This window comes from Pantherophis guttatus, chromosome 2 (assembly GCF_059756535.1).
Source record: "Pantherophis guttatus breed Tessera chromosome 2, ASM5975653v1, whole genome shotgun sequence".
In the NCBI taxonomy this organism is placed as follows: domain Eukaryota; kingdom Metazoa; phylum Chordata; class Lepidosauria; order Squamata; family Colubridae; genus Pantherophis; species Pantherophis guttatus.
This window is the reverse complement of record NC_142064.1, coordinates 43,719,660-43,746,238: the sequence shown is the minus strand read 5'-3', so window position 1 is coordinate 43,746,238 and position 26,579 is coordinate 43,719,660. Positions and strand designations below refer to the sequence as shown.

Below are 26,579 nucleotides of genomic sequence, written 5' to 3'. Positions count from 1 at the left end.
TTTAAAAATGTCATTTTAAAAAAAATTCTGGCTTTTTAAAAAAAATTGTCATTTGGCTTTTTAAAAGTTATTCCTTATGGAAAGTAGGGTAGAAGAAGGCTTTACTGAAATGTTTACTGCTATGGTCTCCTTTCCAACATATTGATTGTGTTATTTGTTTTGTTTTTTGTTTGTTTGTTTTCCTCCTTCCCCTTGAAATTTACCAGGATTTTTTAGGAACGGTGCCCATGTTAAAGTTTGCCAGGACAATATTGGTTTCTTCCCTAAATATTTCTAGCCCCATGGTGTAGTTGTATTTTTTTTTTTTTTTAAAAACCACTTTGGTTTGCTGAGTTGAAATTGATGTCTGAATTCTGTGTTTAAACAGGTGCACTATCAAGAACTGAAACAAGACCTTTCTCACAGCCCAAGTAAAAGGAAGAAAAACAACCTTAGTTAGTCAATTCCATGTGCTGGACAGATCAGCATCTGAACAAGGCATCACATCATCTGAGGAGAATTCCTTCTCTTTCTAATTTTTTGTTTATTTTCTTTTGGGTAGTGATTCGTTTTAAAATTTGGTAATCTTAATGAGAAATGTGTAAATACTGTACAGAAAGATTTAGCAGGGAAAAATATTCTTTCCGTTGTACAGAACTACAATGAAAATTTGAAATTTAGCTTATGCTTTAGCTTTCTGGATGAGAAAAGCCATCAATAGCATGAATGTGGAATGGTACGTGACAGGCACATACAAAGGAATAAAGATGTGTTAAATGTAATTTAATTCATGCTAATTAATATTAAGAAACCAAATAACTGATCTTTTTAACCCAAAAAGGATGTTCACTTTAAAGTTCCATTTTATACATATTAGTAGACATGCAGAGTAGAGCAAATTCATTTATTTTATCCATCATTGCTGCAAATAACCAGATATTCTAAATTAACCAGAGCTTGCTGGAAGTAAATGAGTTACATGCAACATGCAAATGTTTTAATGGATCTCCAAAGATTTAAAGGATTTCTTGATACTTTTATCATTCCACCGCTAGGTTTCGAAAAAAATATTCCTATCTCTAAAATTACTGCCAGATTTATAACTGATTCCATATCTAATTTTTATAAAAACTTTAATCTTGATTTGTAATTGTTAGCCTCATGAACAACTTGCATATATTTTGTAAGCAAAATCAGTTTTAAACACATTGCTTCAGATGATAGGTAATGAACATCTTCTGTGCACCTTAGTAATACCTTAGGTTTACATTGTTCTAAATTTTTATAGGAGTCAATGGAAACACATTGCAGGCAGATTTTTTTTTTCTTTAATTAATTAGTGGCCTATTATATGCAAACCGTTTTCTATATTATTGACAATATGGAAGTTTAAGCTATTGTTATTACATAACAAATAGCTTTGGATATATAGACTTAATGACATATTGGAATCTTGAGTTGAGCCAGTATACTTTTTTAAAAAAGCTTACCACATAATTTTTATACAAAACTTTCAAGGGGATGTAAAGAAGATTAATTTGTGACCTCAGGGGGGAAAAAAGTATTCAATATTCAATATTTCTCTTGAGTTGGGGTTACTCCCCAGATTTTATTTCACTACTGCAATGGAAAGATATTAACCCGTATATTTACATTAAAATGTGACAAAGGGAGACATACATTCCTTTTTATCTATTCTTGAGCATGTCTCATGAAAACTGATTTTGGATTGTGTATTTGTTGGTTAAGAGATCTGTAAATGGATCTTGCCTAAGTATGCAGTCTGCTTGATAGAATACCAAACTACAGGGAAAGCTAACCCTGAACATGTTTCTTGAATAGCCAAGTAATTTTGATATGCATATGTATAAAGGAATTTTCTGGTTGCTTATTATTGATGGGCAATATTTAATTAATGAAAACAAAAACTTTTATTGATGTGAATATTGGGGAATAGAAAATAACTCTAGAACATTATACTAATTTAAAAACTTGTTGCAAAGTATGTGAAAGGTTTTTCCCTGTGATGTCATCATTTATTATTATCTATTACCTTGTGGGCATACATTTCCTGCACAAAATACTTATTCATGCAATTAAATATGAGTTTAAACTACATTAGAATAAGTGTGTGTCTCTCCCTGTCTGTCTGTCATCCATTTTCTTCATAGGAATGCAAGGGATCAGTGCTATGAGTGTTATTTTCAATTCTTGGCTCTTTAGCAACAGCTTATCCTTAGATCAGCAGTCCCCAACCTTTGGGGCTTGATGGCTCTGCTGGGGTGGGGAGAGGGGAACTGGGTCATGTGAACAGTGGACTGGTGTGCATGCATGCATGACTCGACTTGTATAAGTTGAGCTGCATGTGCGTGCGCAGGCTGCCACTCACGAGAATCGAGCTGTGCACACGTGCATGTGCACCAGCCCACTGCTCATGCGACCCAGTTGCAAATAAGCCATGGCCCAATTGTGGGCCGCAGCCAGGGTTTGGGGACTCATGTCATAATTTTAGCCTGAAAACAATTACAACTGATATTGGACTGCCTCCTAAATCTTCCCTCCTGTTTAAGGAAGGATAAAGCAGTCAGCTTCACAATCTCCCACACTGCATTTTAAATCTCAAACTCCCTTTTATGTATATGAAGAAATGTGTGAACAGAAATAACCAACCTAAAGAAAGTCCTAATTTTCACTTCTGGGTACCATAGCCTTTTACCAAGCAATTCAAGCTTCCTATTTCAACCTGGTAAATCGCCTGTGTTGCTGCTTGAGAACACTCTTACTCCTATTTTCCACTTCTCTTCCTAAGGATTGAAGGAAATTCACCCAGTGAATGTCATAAAACTTGCTGTTTGAAAAGTTCTTAATATTTAAAAAGTGGGCTAGACAATATCAAAAGTGATTATGAAATTAGGCATGACCAAGCTTCATGTCTATATATCCATATAAGCTACATTATAACTGTGAACTTAATTGGAATCTCTCAACTCCAAGCCACTTATTTTATTTATTTTATTTTATTTTATTTATATACTGCCCTACTCCCGAAGGACTCAGGGCGGTGAACAGCCACAAGATAAAAGTACATCATACAAAAGTTAAAAACCATTTAAAAGTACATTAAATAATTTTGGCCCAAAAAACGAATTTAAAAACACCCAATTTGTATAAAACTTAAAAGAAAATTAAAAGCACTTGCTCACCATTCAGCCACAAAAACTTCAGCCTGCAGTCTTTTTGCGAGGAGCAACTGTCCAGAACACATCTGGATGATCTCACAATCTCTCATTTCTCTGAAGAGATTTTGTCAGCTAGGTCCACCTTCTGGTCAGCAATCTCCACCACAATGCTTTTTCCACACTGTCAGGTCCATCTAGCACTTCACTAAAAGGTTTCCCACATAAACAGATTTTATGTGGGCAATCAATCCCTAACCTGTTCTTTTAAGTCTCCCAAGGGCATACTCATCACTATTGTAACTGAGTCCATCAACCTTGCTGTTGGTCACCTTCTTCTCTTTCTTTCTACCTTTCCTAGTATTACAGCTTTTTTGGAGAGCTGTGTCTTGGCACAATACACAGAGAATGTTCTGATTTTATGATGTAAGACTTCAGTTCAAACCCTGATTTGGGCATCTGGAAAACATCAATTGTAGAAAAATTTAGGAAGAAGTCTGGCCAGCTTGGGGCCAAATTCAAAGTGAACTTCTCAAATCCAAAGCTCTTGTCTCCCATTGATTAGCATAGAAAAATTCACATACACCTGTGATTTTAAAAAAACTTTTGAGAGCACAATGACATTTTAATTAATAGACAACAGATGGTCCTTGTTTAACAATAGTTCAGTGATTTTGAGCTTACAATGTGCTGAATGATGGATAGTTGCAATTGATCCTTGTACTTAGGACTGATGCAGCATCCCCACAGGCATATTATTGTGGGTTACAAATTTCTTTGCTGGCTTCCTAAAAGCAGTCAATGGAATAACCAGCAGAAGGTCAGATAGTGACCACATGCCATCTTTTCTTAATGACCCACAGGATTTAGTTAACAATGGCAACTGGAAGTGCCAGAATTTCTATAGTTCAGTGGTGTGGTCATGTGACTGTGCCTTATGACCATATTGCTTAGCAATAGAAATCCCAATTATTGTTGCTAAGTGAGGAGTAGTTGTATGTGATAACCTATGCAGTCTTCAAAAACTAGAGAAGGGTGGTTGGGATTTGATTTGATTTGAAAAGTATTCTTCAAAATTAAAGAATATTTGTTTATTGGTCTCTTTCCTTGCAAAAGTCTGTACTATTATAGTTGCAAGAATAACAGAGTTGGAAGAGACCTTGGAGGTCTTCTAGTAGGGTTTAGACAGGAAACCCTACACCACTTCAGATAAATGATTATCCAGTATCTTCTTTAAAACTTTCAGTGTTGGAGCTTTCACAACTTCTGGAGGCAAGTTGTTCCACTGATTAATTGTTCTAACTGTCAGGAAATTTCTCCTTAGTTCTAGGTTGCTTCTCTCCTTGATTAGTTTCCACCCATTGCTTCTTGTCCTATCCTCAGGTACTTTGGAGAATAGCTTGACTCTGTCTTCTTTGTGGCAGCCCCTGAGATATTGGAACACTGCTATCACGTTTCCCCTAGTCCTTTTCATTAAACTAGACATACCCAGTTCCTGCAACTGTTCTTCATATGTTTTAGCCTCCAGTCCCCTAATCATCTTTGTTGCTCTTCTCTGCACTCTTTCTAGAGACTCAACATCTTTTTTACATCGTGGCGACCAAGACTGAATGCAATATTCCAAGTGTGGTCTTACCAAGGCATTATGAAGTGGTATTAACACTTCATGTGATCTTGATTCTATCCCTCTGTTTATGCAGCCCAGAACTGTGTTGGCTTTTTTGGCAGCTGCTGCACACTGCTGGCTCATATCTAAATGGTTGTTCATTAGGACTCCGAGATCCCTCTCACAGTTACTACTATTGAGCGAGGTACCACATATACAGTATATGTACATTTTGTTTTTCTTGCCTAAATGTAGAACCTCACTTTTTTCACCATTGAATTTCATTTTGTTAGATAGTGCCCAATGTTCAAGTCTGTCAAGATCCTTCTGTATCTTGAGCCTATCTTCTGGAGTGTTGGCTATTTCTGATAGCTTGGTGTCATCTGCAAATTTGATGAGTTCCCTATCTATCCCCTCGTCCAAATCATTAATGAAGATGTTGAAGAGTACTGGGCCTAAAACAGAGCCTTGGGGTACCCCACTGCATACTTCCCTCCATGTAGATGCAGTTCCATTGAGGACTACATGTTGAGTCCAGTTGGTCAGCCAGTTATGAATCCATCTGGTGGTGATGCTGTCTAACCCACATTTTTCTATTTTATAGTGGATTTCTATTTTTATCTACTTTATCGGTAAAGTTCCAGTAAATTATATCGACAGCATTCCTCTGGTCCACTAATTTTGTCACTTTGTCAAAGAATGCAATAAGATTAGTCTGCCATGATCTGTTTTTGACAAACCCATGTTGGCTTTTGGTTATTACTTTGTTTGCTTCTAGGTGTTCGCTGATTCATTGCTTGATTATCTTTTCCAGAATCTTCCCTGGTATTGAGATCAGGCTGATAGGTCCTGGATCTATTCCCCCCCCCCCTTTTTTTTGAAGTTGGGAACTACATCAGCTCTTTTCCAGTCCTCTGGCAGTTCCCTGGTGCTCCAGGATCTTTGAAAGATATAGTTCAGTGGCTCTGAGATCTCGTCTGCCAGTTCCTTCAGAACCTTGGGCTGTAACCATCCGTTCCTGGTGATTTGAACTTATCTAGGGTAGACAGGTGCTCACTTACCATTTTCTTCCCTATTTTAACTTGTGTTCCTAATCTGTTTTTTGTGGTGCTGTTTTTGATATGTTGGACTGTTTTTTCCCTTTGTGTAAAGACAGATGCAAAAAACGAGTTAAGTAGTTCTGCTTTCTCTCTGTTGCTTGTCACGTTATTGCCACTTTCTCCCAGCAATGGACCAATTGTTTCCTTGACTTTTTTCTTGTTTTTATGCCAAGGAATGTTTATAGTTTTAAGGTGATGAATCTGTCTTCCTTGATTATGCAAAGAGGGAATTTATCTAGAAACTAAAAATTCGGTCATTGTAGAGATTGCCTATTTAAGAGGCCAGTCACAAGTATATGATCAATTTTAATGTTGTAGCTGGAAATAGAAAAAAAGCTTAACAATGGATTAAACAAGAAATGATGAAAGAGTAAATTTGATAAATAAATTAGAAACCTATATCAGAAGGATGAAGGAACTATTCCAAACCTGATTGATCCTCTTAGCATGTCCACATCTACTTTTGATTAGCCATTCAGTTTTAACTGTAGGCAAAAGAAGTCCTAACCTCCTTAAAGCACATATCTAATAAAGTTTTTAACCTATATTCTAGAATATTTTGAGCAAGTGAAAAAGTAAAAATCTTTCAGCCCCAAGAGAAAGTTTAACTTGATTTTGAGGGAAGAAGATGTAACACATCAAATTTTTTCACATAACAGCAGGGGATGATTCACATTTTGCAGAGGGTGCAAAATGCTTGCATGCAATTAAAAATTAATAACATTAGATGAGACGGTTCTCATGGTTATATTTATATATCATTTACATCTATTCAGTATAAGTTTAGAAAGCATGGCATAGCCTGTTCTAGAAAGAGTAAGAACTTGTTCAAAGAAAATTGATTAGAAATTTTTCAAATACTTGTTTTCTAGATTTTCTTTTGTTTTAGATTGGTACCCATGCTGTCAAAAGCCTTTTTACAAATTTATCAAGACAAAACCCCCCACTCAGCTTAATGTAATGATAAGTCTGAATTCTTCTTAAATATATCCATTGCAAAACTTTCATAAGTGGACTCAGGACTTGTAGTACTTGGTTAATGACTGTAACTGGAACTAGGATTCAATCACTAAGTGATGTGTAATAAAGCAGATAAAAATAAAAAATAATCACATGGCCATGTGACCAACTGATGATGGCAGGTCTGATTGTAGTGATTAAGCAAATTCCATGTAGCCCTTCTGTGTGATGTCATATGACCATGAGTTACAATTTCTTGCCAGTTTCCCCATTGACTTTGCTTGTTGAAAGCCTGGAATTAAGCTCACAAATAGTGATCAAGTGACTGTGAGACAATATGACCATCATAATTGTGTTCTGTTACCAAGTGGCCAAATCATGGTACTGGGACTGCCAGGCATAACCTCTAGGACCAATCACAAGTCTCTTCATTCAGTGCTGGCACAACTTCAAATGATTGCTGAATGAGTGGTCATTGGTTTTCTTTTTGTGCTGACCTGAAAACAGACAAGAGAACAAGTAATTCTTCATGTTCCATGAACGCTCCAAAACTCATAATAGTTTGATAGAGAATGCATATTGCATTGTCTACATGGTATTTAAGTTAAAAAAAATAGTTAACAATTTAAAAGCCATCAGATCCCATACGAAGAAAAGGTCTTCTTTCAAAAGTTTTGAACTAAAGATTAGTTGATCACATCAAATTGATACATCACATTTTTCTATGACCATTTAATATATAACACAGGAATTTGAGGACATTTTAGATAATTCAAAAGTATGTCTTTATAAAAAGTTAATAAGGCTTGGACTTCCTGGAAAGTAATTGTGCAACGAATATGGCTGTGCTTTCAGCAGCTGACAACTGTGGTGAAATAAGAAGCCAGCAAACAGATTAAAGTGCCAAATTTCGTCTCTGGATAAAGGGGAGGAGCTGGGATTGCCCATAAACACTCAGTACAGAGGCTCCCAGTGTGGAAACTGTAAAACAGTAGTCTCCAGCAGGATTTAGAACTCTCAGAGCTAAGGGAAAGTCAGTTTTGCCCAAGCTGCAGTTTAGAGCCTTCAAACTTATTGGATTCCCCCACCTCCTTTCTTTATTCATGGACTTGCTTGTTAACTGCTTTTTGACTATAAAAAACCTTCAGAATTAGAAGTTTCATTGTACTGGGAGATTCTCCTTCAATATTCAGTGAAAGAAGTTTCATGTAAATTTAAGAACTTTAAAATATATTCTGAAATAAACAACAAGCGGGAGAATATAATGTTGATTTTGAAAAGTTATACATGGACTAGGGGGCCAGATGGATTGGAAATAAGATTTTGAAATTATAAGAATTATTCCTATGGGTTGTTTAAAATCATGTTAAAATGTTTGAAGATTTATCGAAGTATAAGAAAATCCTGTTGAAAAGTATTGGGGATAAGAAAAAACATGAGAAGATTTTGAAGGCTGGACACTAGAAGCAACCAGAAATTAATTACAATTAAAAAAGAAAAGACCCACTAATATAGAATAAAGTATTTTAATTTTGGCAAAATTCAAGAATATTTGGGAACAAATTTCTATAATCTACTACCATTGTATTAGATAATTATATATACAATTGTAACTGTTTATTGTTTTAAAAACATACTCTGTCTTATTACATTTTTAATTTTTAAGAACTTATGTATTTTTTCTGATAATGTATATATTTTTTAACTTTTCAAGATCAACATTATAATCTCCCTTTTGCTGTTTATTTCAGAATACTTTTTAAAGTTCTTACAGTCACATTACCATGATTTGATTTGGTTTGGTTTGGTTTCTTTTTCTTTTTTGATAATTCAAAAAAGATTGTCTGCTACTATAAAATGAGTTTAAAAGAGGAGATAGAAGAGGATGCAACTGAAACTGTTTTGGATTTGAATTTAAAAATAACAAGTTACAAGAGAAAAAATATTTTACACTGGATTTACTAATAGGACACACAAATAATAAGAGTTACTTGGACAACTTTCTTCTCTTGAACTTATAAAAAAGAGATGTGTTGTAAATTAGTTTTGAGAAAAGGCAAAATGAAAACAATTTTTGAGACACAGTTTAAAGGGGATAAACATCAAGATTTTTAAAATTGGCCTATTTGATTAAGGTTAAATACATATATGATCGTTTTCTAGTAGCTCTTAATAGGCTTTTCTCAGTGAGGACTGAATGACAGAGCTTTAAAGATTTGTTTATACGTAAGATATGGGAATAAGGGATTTTTAATTTTATTTTTTAGAGAAAATGATAACGTACCGTGTGAAAAGTAAAAGAATGTGAAATTGATTTATTTGACTAAGATTAACATTTATGTTATTTCCGATAAACCTTAATGATTAAGATTGAATGACAAGAGTTTTATAGCACCTTTTTCTTTTTACATGTTATATTTTTCTTAGCTTTTATTTTCTTTGTATTTTTAAACTTTAATAAAAAGTATCATAAAAGAGTTTGTAAAGTTAATTTTATGATAAGTAAAGCAGAGCATGTAAATTGTTATTAAGGAAGGAATGCTAATTAATGCACATGGCCATAATAATGAATAGCCATTAAAGCTGGGGGTGGGGGTTGGGAGAAGGAATCCTACTTTCAACCAAACTCAGTTTAGAATATGATTAACTCTTAACTATTGAGAAACTAGCATGTTTGTAACTCTAATGGGAAGTTCAGTTGAGCAGTATTAATAAACCTTCATAAGCCTTTTTTGAACTGGGATAATTCACTTTCTACTATTTATTTGCTATGTATTTAAATTCTATGTGATTGTAAATTATACCATCTATGATTCTTCTGTAATACTCCTGATTACAATATTAATACACAGTGTGCATTTATATTTTAGCAACTAGTCTGTAAAGGCCACTTTGGAGTAATGTTTAAGGCTCCAAGCTACAAACCAGGAGACCATGAGTTCTAGTCCTGCCTTAGGCATGAAATCAGATGGGTAATCTTGGACCAGTCACTTTCCCAGTCCTAGGAAAAAGGCAGTGGCAAATTACTCCTGAAAAATAGTGCATGAACTTGGCAGGCAGGCACAAAGTATCAACACTTGCTCAAAGGTACTTATCTCCCCCATTAAAAAACCACTATTTTTGTACTGTTTTTATTTTGACTTGTAGACTGTTAGTTTTTTTTTTTATTGTGGGAGAAGCTCTAGGTAATGTAGAGTAAGAACACAATTAGCTGAATAACTATATTTCATTTTTATGTAATTAATAAATTTATATCCCAACTTTATGTTTATTCCAACACTCAAGAGGCTTACATTTTTGTACCATAAAATGTATAAAATGAAACAATTAAAATTCATTGAAAGCTTGGCAAAGAGTTTGTGTCTGTTTGTTCCCCAACTTCCTGAATATTGGAAAAGTGGGAGTTAAATGCACTTTCTTAAAGAGAAAAAGCACCAAAATAGATCAAGATAACTGTTGCTAAGTCTAACCAGCTCAGGAAGGCTACAGTTGGTATATTGCATAATTCTGTAATTACGGAAATAGGGTTCATTGTTCTTGCTGCCATCTACGAATCCAGTGACAACTTAAGGTTCAAGATTACTTCCAAAGGGCAATCCTGCTCTTTCTGCGAGAATTAACCACATCCAAATCAAGTTTCATTTCAATCCAATCCAGTGGTGGAATTCAATTTTTTTTACTACCTGTTCTGTGGGCATGGCTTGGTGGGCGTGGTGTGGCTTGGTGGGCGTGGTGTGGCTTGGTGGGCGTGGCAGGGGAAGAATACTGCAAAATCTCCATTCCCACCCCACCCCAGAAGGATACTGCAAAATTCCCATTCCCTCCCCACTCCTGGGGAAAGGATATTGCAAAATCTCCATTCCCACCCCACTGGGGCCAGCAAGAAGTAGTTGTTGCCAGTTCTCCGAACTACTCAAAATTTCTGCTACCGGTTCTCCAGAACCTGTCAGAACCTGCTGAATAGCATCCGATCCAATCCCTTTATCAACAGCATTTTCACCTTTAGTTTTAGTTTGTTCTCCCTCATCTGGCATTATTGAGATTAATGGCATTCAAGGTTACTAAGATTTGGGTTGCTTTAGAAATAATGAATGGATGGATAGATGAATGAATGAAGAAAAATAGTTACTAGAGAGCCGAGAGATAGATTATAGCAACATGAGTCCATTATGCCCAGCATCATCCCAACAGGAAAGAGCAAAAGCAAAACAAAACCATTCCTCCAATGCTTAACTCTGCCAGAGGACCCAGATAAAGTGACTGATGCTACTAAAAGCTTCCAAGTATAATTTCCCAGCATGACCAAATAGGTCTCAGACGAAACCCCAATTAATATGATTGCAGAAAATGTTTCATCCAGATGCAACTGCAACTGAAAAACTCATCCAAGAACAGAATATTTAACTGACCTATAATTGGAATAATGTTCTGGATGAAGGAAAAGCTTTTTCAGTAAAGGTCTTCTGTAGGACATAACACTCTGCACAGGAAGATATTGATCATCATCCAACCTCACCTGACTGATTTAATCAGCCAGAAAGGGCAAGGATCGAGCGAAGTCCTTGTATCTGTCTTCTGTCTTCATCTTTCTGAGATGCAAGTTGAAGAATATTCATATGGACCTGCCAAATGGTTACCAAGGTTACTTTTCTATGACCTATCCTAATACTGGAATCCAATTGAGGGGAATGATAGATTTTGCAAATAATAATGAAACAGCTCAATTTTCTGGCTTTCGTCGCCCCACATCACAATGGAGGATTTCTGCCTAATACAGAAAAGTATCACTGCCCCATTTCTGTGCAGGTGCAATGGAAACAAAGCTCATGGATCATCCAGGGCTCTAATGCCAAGACAAATTTATCTACTTATTAATAAAATAAATGTTGAGGCCCACATGATTCCACAATGACACTGTGGTTTAGAAATCCAAAAAGGCCAATCAGAAAATAAGTTGCTAAGAATAAAAACCCTCTGCCCCATAATACATCTAATCTAAAAGGGCCTGACAACCTCCAAAGGCTGGAGAAGAGCCAAGTTTCTAAGGCTCACTGAACGGCAGACAGGATAGCGGGCATTTCAAAATTATTGAAAACTATTCTAGACAGCAGGGGCTCCAGCAGAGAATCTTATTTCCAATCGATGACATTGTTTCATTGGACTTGGAGCATGCCAAATGTTACCATGCAGGACAGATAAAAACCAGAGACAAGTCATTCTTCAGATAATCAGGCCCTAGGCTATATAGGACTTTATAGGTAACAAACCAGTACCTTGAATTGCACTTAGAAACCTATTAATCATCAGTGAAATTATCAGAGAAGAGGCATTACATGAGCATTAACAAAACCTGCCCATTACAACTCACACTGCTGCTTCCATGTAGATCAGTGGTGGGTTGCTACTGGTTCGCCCCAGATCGGGCAAAGCGGTAGCGGCGGGGGTGGGAGGCTCCGCCCACCCACCCAGACGTCTGTGCATGAGTGAACCAGTAGCAGCCGAAATTGAAACCCACTACTGATTTAGATCTTAATCAAGACGGGGTTAAGACTTCTGAGGCCTTGACATCTGATGTGCTACCTCTCCCACTTAGTCCCCACAATTGGTCCAGAAAAATATAACAATCAATGATATAGAAGGTCCCTGAGAGAGCAAAGAGAACAACCCAATACCAGCATTATCAATCCACACAAATAATTCCATCTCAGCTTTATGCCCTACTTTGAAATAAAATTGAAAAAAAAGTTTGGATAAATTCATCCATAAAAACTGCCTGGAGATGGTTTAAAAGAAAAAAAAAAGTACAGATAAACTTCATTGCAAAATCTGAATCCCATTAAGTTTTGAGGAAGATTTTCATGGATATGCTGCTTTGTCTGATAAGGTAATCTTGGCAGGAAGGTGAGATTTCTTTGTACCTTGAGATCTGTGTAGAGGCTAGGAGGAACAAGAAGAATGTGTTAAGGCCCAGCAAGTTTGTGCTTTCGTTTAAGGGTGAAGCAGGATGGGGTTTTAGTTACTATAAAAAAGTATGTGAGAACAGTCTTTCTGTGGGGCTCATAACTTTGAAAGTTCTCCTTTGTCCCTTTCAGAGACAGAAGAGAGAGAGACTTATTGAAAAAAAATACTCATGCTCTTTGATATCTCTTAGCAGCAGAGATGTGATCTTACTTTCCTATATCACCCCTTTTCAAATGAAAGACATTTCATTCAATGTACTTCCTCATTTGAACACAAAATAATTACCGCTTAGTACCACTTGGCAGCAATTACAGTTGCAGAAATGCAGATATTCAAGGCAATACGTTTAAAAATGAAGTACATATGTTTAAAAGAGTTTGGAACATTTATTTTTCTAAAAAAGTATATGCAAACTATTACATAAAAAATGACTTGTTTATTTCAGTATAAACAACAATATAAAGACATATATATCTTTTGGAAATTTCACATACACATTATCACCAAAAAATGTTCAAACTTACAGACCTGTATTCTGAAAACCCATCAGTGTACCCATCAAACCATCATTATATAATAACTTGAAGATTAATTGAATTAATGCAGAACAATTATTTGAACCCACTTGTGCACTGTAACAAAATTCACACAAATGTAACAATGTCATTTGTTTGTTACGTGAATGAACCACATTGGGCCTCACACTAACATTTTATCAATCCATTCAAGAAATTAAAAATTTGTAAAAAACTGGTTTGTTCATAGCTGTGCTTATCAAAAAGTAAGAATCACACTAAATTGTTTAATCCTGGCATGTTGTAAAGCTAGTGTAAAGCTTCCTGAACTGATGAATCATTGAGAACTATATAGTTAGGGTAAAACTAGAAATCTCTTCAACTATTCCACAAAAGAAAGTGGACATTAAAGTGGATGATCATAATAGTTTGCATATTAGGGTTCTCTAATATGGCTAACAACTAAGCCAGTCTTCAACCTTTCACGTGTTGGGAAAAAACACAACTGTTTATGTGTTTCACTTATCCAAGCAAAAATTGCCACTGAATATTACAGTTTATGTATTTTAGGCAAGTCACACTAACTTTGAAGTTTGTTAGTTAAACATGAACCAGACATCTGAATTGTAATTATAATTTGCTGTAACATTGTGAAAAAAGCTTGTTTCTGTTCTTCTGGGTCATTTTTAAGATCCTCAATAGTTTTCTGAAGATATTCTGGAAGTTTCTGAAACGTTTCAAGCTCTTTAAAATATAGATCTATTAACCAATGATTAGAAGAGTTCATATCAAGCTTATAACAGTCATCTGTCACCAGGAATGGATCTGAGAAACCAAGCTTTTTAAAGGTAATAGGAAAAGGTCTAAATAAGTCATATACAGAACAAAGATTTAACAACATCTTGCAAAATAAGTTTATCCATAATTCTTTGCGTTGATTATAGAAGTTACTTTGTACTTGAGCATGAAATTCCTCAACTGTCTGTTCTGGCTTCACAATATTCAAAAGACGTTGCTTAGTTGCTGGACATTTTATGTAATCAAGTGGTAACTTTCCTTTAGAATCTTTTTGCTGTAGCAATATTGATCCTGTAGGAGACAAAACATCAGTCAGAAATTATACACACACATGTAGACAAAAAGTGCCTAAGAAAAGTCTGGACTCTCCGTGAATCTTAAAGATAAGCAACACAACAAAATCAGATTTTATAAAACTAGATAAATAGCATAATTTAAATCAAGATTAGATAATGTTTTATAATGTGATTTTATCCTGTTAAGACACTATACCATGGCTATTAAAAAGTCTGTTAATGCATGTCTCTTTTTTTTGAGGGGATGCTTCATTGCACTCCCTCGAACCTCATAATCATATAACAATTGAGTCATTTTTTTCAAAACTGAGGGTTCCTTTGTTTTAAGTGGCACACAATTTATTCCTTAAGCCCTTTAATAATGCAAATAAAACTTGTCAACAGCCAGGCTTGATGCAGACTCCAGCTAGGGATCCAAGCCCCCTTTCCCCCCCTCAAAAAAAAAAAACTTTCCTGTTCAGAGCAAAGGTTATTTGTTGTACATAGTTTTATGTATAAAAACAAACTACAATTCTAAGTATATTTTCAGTTGTTTGCAAAAATGTAAGCATCCTGATGGAATTGTAGTCAATGACCTGAAACAAACATGCCTCCAATTCAACCATGTAACAATTACAAGAAAGAAAAATAATGGTTTTGGAATAGGCTTCACAGTCCTCTAGAGTTGACCATTATTGAAAGTAATTTCAAATATGTAAGGAGACCCAACAATATTTCTGTTATCAAGGTGTTCTGTTAATTTTTACTTTCATGCACCCTTTAACCAAGCAACTCATATTACTTCAATTAAATTTCTTCTGAATAGACATATGGAATGCAATAGGGATGCAATAAGCATACACATCCAAAATTATTGTAACTTGGTTTTCATCAGCTTACATTATATTACAACAGGGCGTCCCCTGGGCAATGATGACATCACCGGCTGACATCACCATTAAGCACTTTGGTGCTTCTGACATGTAAGTATAGTATATTACAATATATTCCATCATATCTCCTTGCTGTGTTTGAAATAAAAGTTCCAGAAATCCTAATTAGCAATAATCATGATAGCTAAAATTCTAGGTTATGATCCCACTAAGCTGCAGAAATCTGATTAAGTAGAAGGAAGTGGGGTTTTCTCTCATTTTATATAATAGGGCCTCACCCATTGGGGTTGCTGGGAGTGAGCGTGGTGGTTCTTAGCTTGTCTATATTGGTGGCTCCTTGATGGGGTTACTGTTTACTTCTTGAGTGTTGCACTAGTGTTAATTTTAGTGTTACTCTCTGCTAATCTAGGTGTTGATTCCTAATGAGAAGGTGTTTTGGTCTTTTTGTTTCCTTTTTGGATTTTGACTGTCTCTCTTGAGTGGTGTGTAGATGCTGTTAATCTTTACCAATTCCTACCAACACTGACAGGGCAAACACTAGCTTATAAAATGAGAGCAAACTCCACTCCTTGCAGTACTGATGATGTTATCTAGTTTGGTAATAAAATGTCTGCAAGAAAAGAACCAAGCTCAGAGAGCACTAAGGACCTCACAGTTCAATCTTGAGCTACAAATAGTCTCTTCTATCAGTAAATCTGATTACAGTATTCATTCTGGATTTTAAGTATACGTTTAGTCTATTTTTCATTGAACTTTCTGTATGTAGTTATGATCTATGAAAAGCACATTGTCTCTACTATTTTGGATTTAAAAAAAAACAACTGTCAAAATTTATTCCTTTTATTCTGGAAAACAATCTGGTTCATGCTGCAGCCTAACTATGCCTTGAAAGGGATGAGTTTCTGCGCTTCTATTTCATCTGGGATTCTCTTTATGCACCATGGCAACCCATGTCTGTATAGGCTAGAAATTTGGCCAATGATGTAAACATTTGCAATGGCTTTCCATTATGTTCTTACTTTGTAGGAAGTCATGCAAATTACGCTAATATAAAAGCTTTTTATATGATAAAATCTCAACACTGTCAAGGAAAATATGATTTTTTTGCTTCTACATGTCTACACTGAGTAGCTTACCTAGAATGCATTTAGTTTAATTCAGCAAGTATGTAGAATTTGTACATATAAAAGTCCATATTAATCAATGTTTAAAAGCATGCACCCAGGACTTACTAGAAAGTAAAAGTAGAGACCTCTTTTTTCTTAACAGTGATCACTGTTCATATTTTGTTTTGTTAGAATAGGGGAAAAAATACTACTATGTAATTCACTGCCATATAGACATTATTCTAGTTAGGGAAAACATCCCATCAATTTAGATTTTACAGGATTGCAAACCACAGGATAAGAAATATATATTTTTTGGAATTGGCAAATAACATGGGTAGTCATAAAGAATCTGTTATTTACATTTAACTGGAATGCCCTTTTCTGCCTAAAAATGGTTATGCTAAAACTAATACAGTACACAGAGGTAAGAAAAATGTTGTTGGATAATCCTGGCCAAATTATAATCTTTCAAAGTAATCTGTTTCATAGGGTTGTTGTGAGAATTAAAAGATGTGCAGAATATGGGGCACTAACAAACAGATTAATATTAGTATAACTGTGATGAAGGTTTATAGAGATGAAATTACCTGGAGTAGTAAAGAGAAATGTAATTAACTCTAAAACATTGATACTGCATTGTAGTTAGTTACTTAAAAAAATATAAAAGGCACACGGATGAAGAGAGTGAAAGTTTTGAACGGTTCTGAAGAATAAGAAATGTGAGTAATTCTACCCTGAATATGCAACACAGAGTTCTTGTCAAACTCTTGTCAAAACCTCTGACAGGCCAAAGCCTGGCAACTGACAGCAAAGATAAGTCTGAGCACACAGCCTGTAAAGTTGCCAGAAGACCTTGATGAATGAAAGAGCAAGTAGATCTTCTCCCTTAGGACAAGGGGATCATCCAGTGGCCATTCTTCATTGACACACAGGAAAAATGCACATCTGTCAGTGGAATGCCACATTCAATTGAGGACTTGGACTTGCTGTAATATTGGGTCTTGCATCACTTAGACCGATTGAAGAGAAGCAAGGTATTGGCTGGGCCTGTCATCTGCATGGTGCAGTAGATAAATAAAACACCTGGGAGATCATGTTACTGTTCTGGAAAATATACACTGAGAGGGAAGAACAGGGATATATTGATTGGGAAAGAATGTCAGACAGAGATCAAGCAAATAGCCTTTAGGGGGCAGGAGACAACTGCAAATACAAAGGAGCCTTCCAGAGCAAACAAAAAACAGCATTAATTTGTAATTTGGGGTAAGTTTAGGTAAAAAATCAGGTACAGCACTTTTTTTTACTCTATGCAACTGAGTTATATAAATCTGGAAACAAGATAAAACATGAAATCAGAATGACACATGGCATAATAAAGATTACAAACTATGCTATGCATCTAGAGATATAAAATGTTCATGCAAATGTAAACCGTTATACAATGTAAGTAAGACACAAAAGGTCATATAAGTGGCATCTACAATAGTTTTTTAGTGTTTTGCTATTAAAATAAGGCACCTTTTTCAGAAGAAACAACCCAAATAAAAGCACTTGGTTATTAAGTAGCACGAAGCAATCAGCTTAAGCATACTGCAGTTCATTGTAATATAATGTAAAATCAAGTTTTGGGATAGTATGAAATGCAATCTATAGTGTTGTTTATTAAGATAATCTTTAAAGCAAATCTGCAATTCAGCAAATATGAAAAAACAGCCACAAATAATTTAACTGACAAGATGAATGAGTATAAATATGGCAAGATACACATCAATATTTATGAAAACCTCCAGCTTTCAAAATGACATTCCAAACAGCCTCCAATTTTAATACTCTGCAATTTTTAGAGATTCAAATTTCTCTAAACTTATTTAGCATAAATACACTCACCACCATGCTGAAGTAGAAGCTCAGCAATCGCTACATGTCCGTTTGACAGTGCATCATGCAAGGGAGTCACTCCATCCACTTGACTGAATAGGTTTACCTCTGGACAATGCTGCAAAATTTCACGGACGCACACTGTGCTACCATGGTTACAGGCTTCATGCAAAGGTGTCCAACCAGCATAGTCTGAATTATAAATTATGAGGAGTTTGAGGAAATAGCAAAATCCATATTGTTGGGATGTTCATAAAAATAAAATTCAAATTTCTAAAAAAATAATAAACACATTTCTACACAAATAAACTTCAGTAAAAATCACACATAATTTGGTACTTTATTTTAAAAGAGGAAACATGACTTGAAAAGATGTATTCACTGCAATTTTGCAATAATCTAAAAATAAGTTTTCCACAAAGCAAATTAATATTAATAGTATTATTAAAATAAAGATTTTTTTAGAAGTCAAAATGGGGCTGGTTTACTATAATTTAAACAATATTCTTATCCAGGGGATAAGGCTACCACTTTGAATTCATAATTATAAAATGGCTAGGTAGGAGTAATTTTTAAATAATTACTCTGCTTAACTGAAAATCTCAAGAATTATACGGAACAAATGACTGGTTCAACAAGCTTTCGTTCCAAGCTACCACTCAAGTCTTGCTTTTAATGTATTTTTATGGGTAAGAAAATCATCGTGAAGAACGTTTCAAACACATACCTTTCACAGCTATTTGGAAGGCTTATGGTAGCTATTTAATGCAAAAAAAAAAAAAAAAAATCAACCACTTACCTTTAACATTAATATCTATTCCTGGTACAGTCAGAAGACGAATCAATTTCTTCACATTGTTGCTTTTGCAAGCAATATGCAGCACTGTCTCCCCTAGAATGCAAAATTCATACAGTGTAAGCAAAACAGAAAATCAAGGCAATAAGCAAAGTGAAAGGAATTAAGGAGTGCTATTTGCCAGAACATTTATTCATCATAAATATCTCCTCTTCCCAGTGCAAATATCTTTAAAGAACACTTTTAAAAACCACCAAGCTTCTCTTCAGTCACAGATCCAGCAAGGATTGCACTACTAAAGGGTTAACCTAGGAATTATCTCTCCCTTCCCCCCACATTTGGTTGTAAAATGTTTCAGTCACATTATAAAAGCACCAAATGATCATGGAATACATGCACAAAAATGCTTGGATTTGAAGCCGTAAAAGTTTAGAATGCAGTTGCCCTCCCTTAATTATATTCATGAACCCACATTAAGTGCATGGCTTTTTTTGAAACAGCATTTGTAGCTTAATTCAAATGAATGTTTCTGTCCAAGCACGAGTGCCTCTACACACTCAAGTATAATACGAAACTTCAAATCTGGTAACAGATGGTTTACTGTTTCTCAATAGGCTGTCTGGCTCATGTACAGTACCAGAATGAAAAGAGGGGGATGGGGGAAATGGAAGAGATTAAAACGAATGAAATGATCTTTTTTTTTCTTTAAACCCCCCCCCCCATACAACCTCATTTAGAACTAGAAAAAGATTAAACAACAAAATCTGCCACCCTGAAATATGAATTGCAAACTTCTAGGTAGTGTTGTAATTGCAGCAGGCCAGGTATTTAAAAACTATTAATCTACAATACTTTGGTGAACTGATTATATCAGAACAAGAGCATATAAAAAACATGTTGCTCAACATAAATAATGAAAACTTTTTTTTAAATCATTTGCGCCATTGGATTGGGTCATTATTTATCTACATGTAGGAAAGGTAAAGTCAAGCTGTTTATGCTGCATGCGGCTGAATCCATCATAAGCCACTTTACCAGGCCTTGCTTTGTATTCAGAACATTATATTTATGCAAAGAATATTTGGTGGTGGTTATAAGAAAGTACAATATCTTACCTTCAACTATTTCTACATTAAATGATAATTATATGCCAATTTATTCTACTGTACACTCTCATTAATCAAGAAAAAGATATAAATTTTAAGTAATTGTTTCTGACACAATTCTTGAGAAATTGGCACAGACTGAGAACAAAATATAAAAATCCACGCAAAATTATTTTTTTTTTTAAAAAAAATCTTTTTATTTCAGGCACATAGTATAGGAGGAAGACCATTTTAATTGCATCACTCTTACCTTTCCTAACAAATGTCAAGCTTAAATTCATCATCATTTTATCACAGAAACCCTATCACAATTGTACTGTAGTACATTTCACTGAATTTGTGCTTTAAGTAGAACTTGGGTAAATTACTAAACTGATAATTTAAACCCTCAACATTTATCTTCCGATATAATGAACAGTAAAGCCTGGGGCTGAATGCCGAGAAGAAGAAAATACTCCACATGCTTAATAAAGATATATAATACAGCATGCACTTCAGTCTTTGTTCACAAAATGTCTAGGAGTGGAGGGGAGCAAGAGAATTAGACTTTCAAATCAGAAGATAATGCTGATCCTTTCCAAGCACAGGTTGGGGTGAATTAGTGAAATAAGGCAGTCAGGACCCAAATGGATTTATTTAAGGTATACTCTCAATTTAAAATTGGTGTGTTTGGCAGACATAGGTAAGAGAGGGGGAAATCCTGCAAAAAAAAAAAAAGGGGGGGGGGCATTCACCCTTATATATATGACTTCTCATATTTATGCATCTGATGATGTGCAACATGTAAAGCAGGGAAGTGATGTCTGGCTTAACTAATTATGTGACATTGCTTTACTGCAAATCCTTTTATGATTTTTAGCATTAGAAGTGCACAATACCTTTAAGATTAATCTTATGGACATTCATCTGGTTCGCTGAAGAATGGCAATTTTCTTTGCCATGCAATATGGTAGGCTTGGTTTTCTTTTCGAGATTTTTTGGTAGATGAGCAGAGTTATCCTTGGTTTGTACACTGTAGCTAAGCAAACATTGAAAAGAGGGCATGATACGTTTACCTTAAACACAACTACTGTGTATTACAATATTAAAGTATTCATAATTCTAACTGCTCGCAATTAAAACAGAAACAGCAAAATTTAACACAGCAGCACATAACTAGCTCCAAAATTCAATAAAATTAGAACAATCAGTACGCAGAATATATGTTAGACGGAAAGATACACACACCCTTGTACACGCACAAACATGCTCATCACTGAAACAGCAAGGCACAATAATTTGCAGACATCACAGGTCACTTAGAGTTCAAGAAATGGGTCAGGTCAGAAGCTGTCCCTCAAAGCAGAATCCTACTGTAGTGGTGTTGTAGATGTTACTTACGGTACATCAGGCAGGACTTTGGTTTGGTTCTGCTTATCGCCACTTAGCATCAGTAATGCCCTCTGAGAGTCAGAGCATGGCCATTGCCCTATTTTCTTTTTCTTTTCTTTCTCACAAACTCCAGCTTGTAAAGTAGGCAGATAGCAAGAAACCTGTTGCAAGAATGACATTTTGGTCTGAGCATGTTGAAAAATTTTAATAGCATTACCAGTCTCCTCTTCTTGCATCTAAAGCTAACATCTTTAAATAATATCTTTCAGATAAACATACTCTTGAGTTTACACAACAGTTTTTTATCATTCTTAATGCCAAAGTAACTCCCATGAAACACATTTCTTATGCTTTTATACCCATTATTGGGAATTCAAAATGGCTCAACTTGCTATAGCAGAAAAATACAAGGGAAAAAAGGAGCACAAGAAATTTAGTCCTGTCCTTCAATGACTGTGACAACATTGTACTGTATCTATATACTGTAATGAAGCCTTCGGTCTATAGCATTGTTCTTCAAAGAGGGCTGAATCTAGGCTTTTTACTGATTTTTTTCCCTACATTTTCTTCTAGAAGGAGAAAACATGTGATTTAGCAACACCTAGCTTTTGAAAAATCAATATTTAAACTTTTTTTTTAATACCTTCAGTATGTTCTGTTCACAGGCTTTTTGATTTAGTGGAGATTGATCTGATCAGGACTAAGAAAAAGATGATTTTTATTTCCATCTTTCCTTCTGCAATTCTGTAATGCTTTCCTCCATGCAATTTGCCCCACAATACACACAATGTGGTGGAGAATTGGCAGAAAAGTAGTAATTGAAAATGTTGCCTACTGTAGTCCCAATTGAACCAAAGCCCCTCCCAAGCCTTCTTTTGACAGGAAGGACACAGTAGATGCAACTGATATATATAAGCTGAAGAAAAGAAGGAAAGCGCTCGTCTACTGATATCTTCTCCGCTGGCATTTCTACCATGATGTTTATCTTACTGAAAGATGCCTAAACTAGGGGAAAAATCCTTTCACTCAAATATACAGAGTGATTATTTGCTCAGCTGGAGCAGGGAAATGCAATGTTACTTTCCTCTGCCTGCCTAAAGTCCAGGATTATTAGCAGCCCAGGTGAGCTAAACACCACTACATCAATAATATCTGTTGGAAACTCTGTCTCATATATTCTAGCTTTAAGAACAATAGTAAAGAAGATCACTATTTTTGTCACATTAAAAATTATGAACTATAGTTTCAAACGTTCAGACCACAATGTGAAATATGATGTCAGAAGTATGGGAATTTGCAAGAAAGGTGTCAGGCAATGACAATACATGTGTCATGACCTGTAGTACATACTTTACTTTCTTATACATACGTAGCTATAACAACTGCACATAAAGAGAAAATATGTTCTCGTATTTGGAGAAAGCCATTGTGTTTACTTTGTACCATGTGTACTGAGGTTGTATTAGGTTATGATCCCTCAGGAAACACATAGTTTGATCTGAAGTGCCTAAACTTCCACATGGAACTATAATTATTTAGCTTCTTTCCAGGGTCCTACTTTAATGTTAAATGAAGGCCACAGCAGATAAGAGTACGAGCAAATAAAATGGCTTAGATAAAAAAAGATGAATAAGAAACACAAAGTCTCAGATCAGGAAATCTGAAGGTGCAACAAAACAGCTAAGTCGCTAACATGGAAAGTTAGAGATCTTAAGTTTCCTCTCGGAAGTCTTTTTAATTTTTGCCCCAGCCCTGCTTCTTATTTCACAAAGGAGGGAGGTCGGCCATCACTTCCTTTCAGGCATCACCTCACTAGTGTGTGAGGGAGACTGGTCTCATCAACTGTGCTGCCTTTTGCATGGTTAAAATATGTAAAAAGTATAGTAATTTCCATTGTGCAAACTCATGGCTGAGCAGTTAACGTAGAAGAAGGTGACTTGGCCTTCCTTCCCTCAACAAACAAAATCAATCTTTATTTAAAGAGAAAGCATAATTTCCTTTTTTTAATTTTATGTATTAATATACAAATAGTCAGTGTTGGAACAGTACAGATAAATAATACAGGTGTTCATATCAGAATACCTGCCCTCTCAAAAGGAAAATTCCGAAAGAAAATGTGATGTTCCATCGTAGGTAGACCACAAGATGGGAATGATCTGATACAGATACAAGGTTTTTGGGTGGAATTTTAAGAGAGACACTGCAGGGATTTCAATGTATTACAAATAATAAGAATGTGAAGATATGCAAAATACAAAGGTATGCAAAATGCAAATAATATTTTCATGCTCAGTTGGTTATCAGCCTTTTAATGCAGCCCAGGTCAAGATACAGACTGCACAAGTAATACTGGAACTCTTGTTTTCTTGATATAGGGTATAGCAACAGGATTTTGAAAGCTTGACACCATTTTTCCTTCCCTCCCTCGTACACTCAGGAGTTAAGGCAAAGCAAATTTTGAATTTCTTTCTAGTATTCTCTTAAATCAGGAATCTCCAAACTTGGCAATTTAATGACATGTAGACTTCAATTCCCATAATTCTCCAACCAGCAAAGGAGTTGAAATCCACAAGTCTTAAAGTTGCCAAGTTTGAGACTCCTGTCTCAAATCATCTCTTTAAGTATAGGCTTAAATCATGCTAATAGCTAATTGCTATCATACTGTTTCTCCAAGATCATGTTTATAGTTCTCCATATTTTGGTAGCTTCTTTATGTACTGTATATGACAGAGAGCATGTTTTCCTTGAGAAAATGGGGATTGGGGACTTCTACAATCCATACACTAGGACTTCTGATAATCAGGCAGATTCACAACAAGAAAGAGAGAGAGATGAAGCCAACAGTAAAGGACAGGTCAGAATAACATTAAATGAGCAAATGGCACTTACCATTTTTTGAAGTGAAAGCAGTTCATTAGAAAGAAGAGTGCTGTTTTGGAAATACAGATTTTTAAACACAGCTTCTGCGACAAACATTCCAAGCCACAGAGATGGGATAGAAGAAATGAATACTTTCAATTCCTCATATGAAAAATCTAAAAATAAAGTGAGCAAACATTAAAACTTAGACCAGTAATCTGAAAAAAAAAATCCCTTGTAATATTTGCTAAACATCACATCTTTGTAGTATTAATAAATAAATAAATAATAAATATTTTAATTATCACTCATTTAATTATCTGAAGAAAAAACTGATTAAAATGATAAAAAGAGCAATAATTTCCAAGGCAATTTTTTATCAAGTTTTCACGCTTAAATTAAAAGCTACATATCTCTAAACAGAATCTGTACTATGTTTTAAAGTAAAACATAGATTCAGAAAAACCAATGAGTCAATTTGGCATTTAAGGAAACAAATACAAGGCAATATTTTTATTAATGCAACTAAAATTATTACAATTTTAACTACAATCTCAAAACCTGTACCACGAGAACCATTGCCAAATGCTTCTATGTATTTAAATTTACATTATGTCTACCCAAATTTAATATATGGTATAAGCTATTAGTGATCAATACAATTTTCTACTTCCAAATCTTGGATGTAGCAGATAGTATCTGTTGTAGTTCTATATTGTCAAGCTGATACAATAATATAGCTCTTAATTACAAGCTCTATCATCTACTTATGGAACATGTCATGCAAAGGCCAATTTTAAGAATATATGACTTAAAATATTTTTAGCCTTATACTTCACCATATACTTTACAAAAATTCAAAATAATTTATTAGGGAAGTATGGATGAGAAGTTCATTTTTTTTTACATTTTTTGATGGTATATATAATCAATTTGTATTCTGCATACTATATAGCCAGGTGTAGTGGTTAGAGCATCGGGCTAGAAACAAGGAGGTTGTGAGCTCTAGTACTGCCTTAGGCATAGAGTGAGCTGGGTGATCTTGGGCTAGTCACTCATTCTCAATCCTAGGAAACCAGCAATGACAAACCACTTCTGCAATCTTGCCAAGAAAACTGCAGGGACTTATTCAGTCGCCAAGAGTCAACACTGACTTGAAAATGAAAAACACCCAAATTAAAAGTGCATACTAAGATAAAAAAAAGGAAGGTGTATGTTCCATCAGTGTGCATATACACAGTGCCAAGCTACATTCTATTTTTGTATAGTTTGCTGTCCTTTGGTTAATATTAATATTAATAATACATGTGGGTTTTGTCTCCTTGGTCAATTTGTGATATTAAGGCACTCGGAATGTCTTAGAATAACAATGATTAATCTCATTTAAGTTAACAGTTACAATTTATAGTTTTTCATAGCATTAAACTGTTTACTGTCATAGTTGGTGTCTGCACCTAACTGATTTGATGGGTACCGAAAAAGGAAAGCAGGATTAGTTCTAATTAGTACATAAGTGAGAGACCACCAGGAATCTCAGGTCTGTAAACGAGGTGAAGAAATTAAGAAAAACATCTCCCCAAACATCCAGTGATATACCATCTCCGTATGTTTTGAAGAAAACAATATTTGACAAGGGAGATTTCAGTTTACAACAACTGCTAACCAATTTGGCCTTTTTTATGGACACAGGTAGTCCTTGCTTAATGAATGTTTAGTGACCATTTGCAATTGCAATGGTGCTGAAAAAATAACTGGTTCTCACAGTGGTCCTCACACTTACGACCGTCTCAGGATCCCCACGGTTGTATGATCAGCATTAAGGTATTTCACACCTGTGGGTATTACGACTGTGGCAGCATCCCCTGGCACAGTTTGTATTTCACAGCCACCTTTTGACAAGTAGAGTCAATGGAAAAGCCAAAAGTTAAACCATAAGTTGCGGTCACATGAGGTCTCAATTAATGTGTTGTTTATATTATGGCATAATAACCTTTGGGGGGTAAGAGTGGAGGTGGGAAGCCCACAGCTATATAACAGACAGAAAAAAAATCCTCTCTACCCTATCAGGATTTTTTTTTTTTTTAATTGATTTATATGCCGCCCTTCTCTGGAGACTCAGGGCAGCTTACAATGCGTTAAGCAATAGCCTTCATACTTTTTTGTATATTTATACAAAGTCAGCTTATTGCCCCCACAA

At 35.2% G+C, this 26,579-nt stretch overlaps 2 protein-coding genes across 9 annotated transcripts in view; one reads left to right on the top strand and one right to left on the bottom strand.

The window, feature by feature from the left end:
- The window catches only part of MCTP1 (multiple C2 and transmembrane domain containing 1), a 156,251-nt gene extending 154,154 nt beyond the window's left edge, over nucleotides 1-2,097 (top strand). For all 4 annotated transcript variants that reach the window (XR_004595265.3, XR_015732159.1, XM_034440692.3 and 1 more), the window contains one exon: nucleotides 368-2,097. Coding sequence is in view for 2 of the 4 variants with exons in the window: in XM_034440692.3 (XP_034296583.2) it covers nucleotides 368-439 (72 nt within the window). In the remaining 2 variants the exon portion in view is untranslated. The remainder of the gene's footprint in view (nucleotides 1-367) is intronic.
- An 11,051-nt stretch (nucleotides 2,098-13,148) lies between these two features.
- The window catches only part of SLF1 (SMC5/6 complex localization factor 1), a 31,689-nt gene continuing 18,258 nt past the window's right edge, over nucleotides 13,149-26,579 (bottom strand). For 3 of the 5 annotated variants that reach the window (XM_034440682.2, XM_087885893.1, XM_034440683.3), the window contains 6 exons: nucleotides 24,413-24,558; nucleotides 21,533-21,684; nucleotides 21,031-21,170; nucleotides 19,050-19,142; nucleotides 18,260-18,442; nucleotides 13,149-14,386 (listed from right to left, as the gene is read on the bottom strand). In XM_034440682.2, coding sequence (XP_034296573.2) covers nucleotides 13,878-14,386; nucleotides 18,260-18,442; nucleotides 19,050-19,142; nucleotides 21,031-21,170; nucleotides 21,533-21,684; nucleotides 24,413-24,558 — 1,223 coding nt within the window. In that variant the 3' untranslated portion in view covers nucleotides 13,149-13,877. The remainder of the gene's footprint in view (nucleotides 14,387-18,259; nucleotides 18,443-19,049; nucleotides 19,143-21,030; nucleotides 21,171-21,532; nucleotides 21,685-24,412; nucleotides 24,559-26,579) is intronic. The other 2 variants (XM_034440684.3, XM_087885894.1) reach the window with 1 other exon arrangement.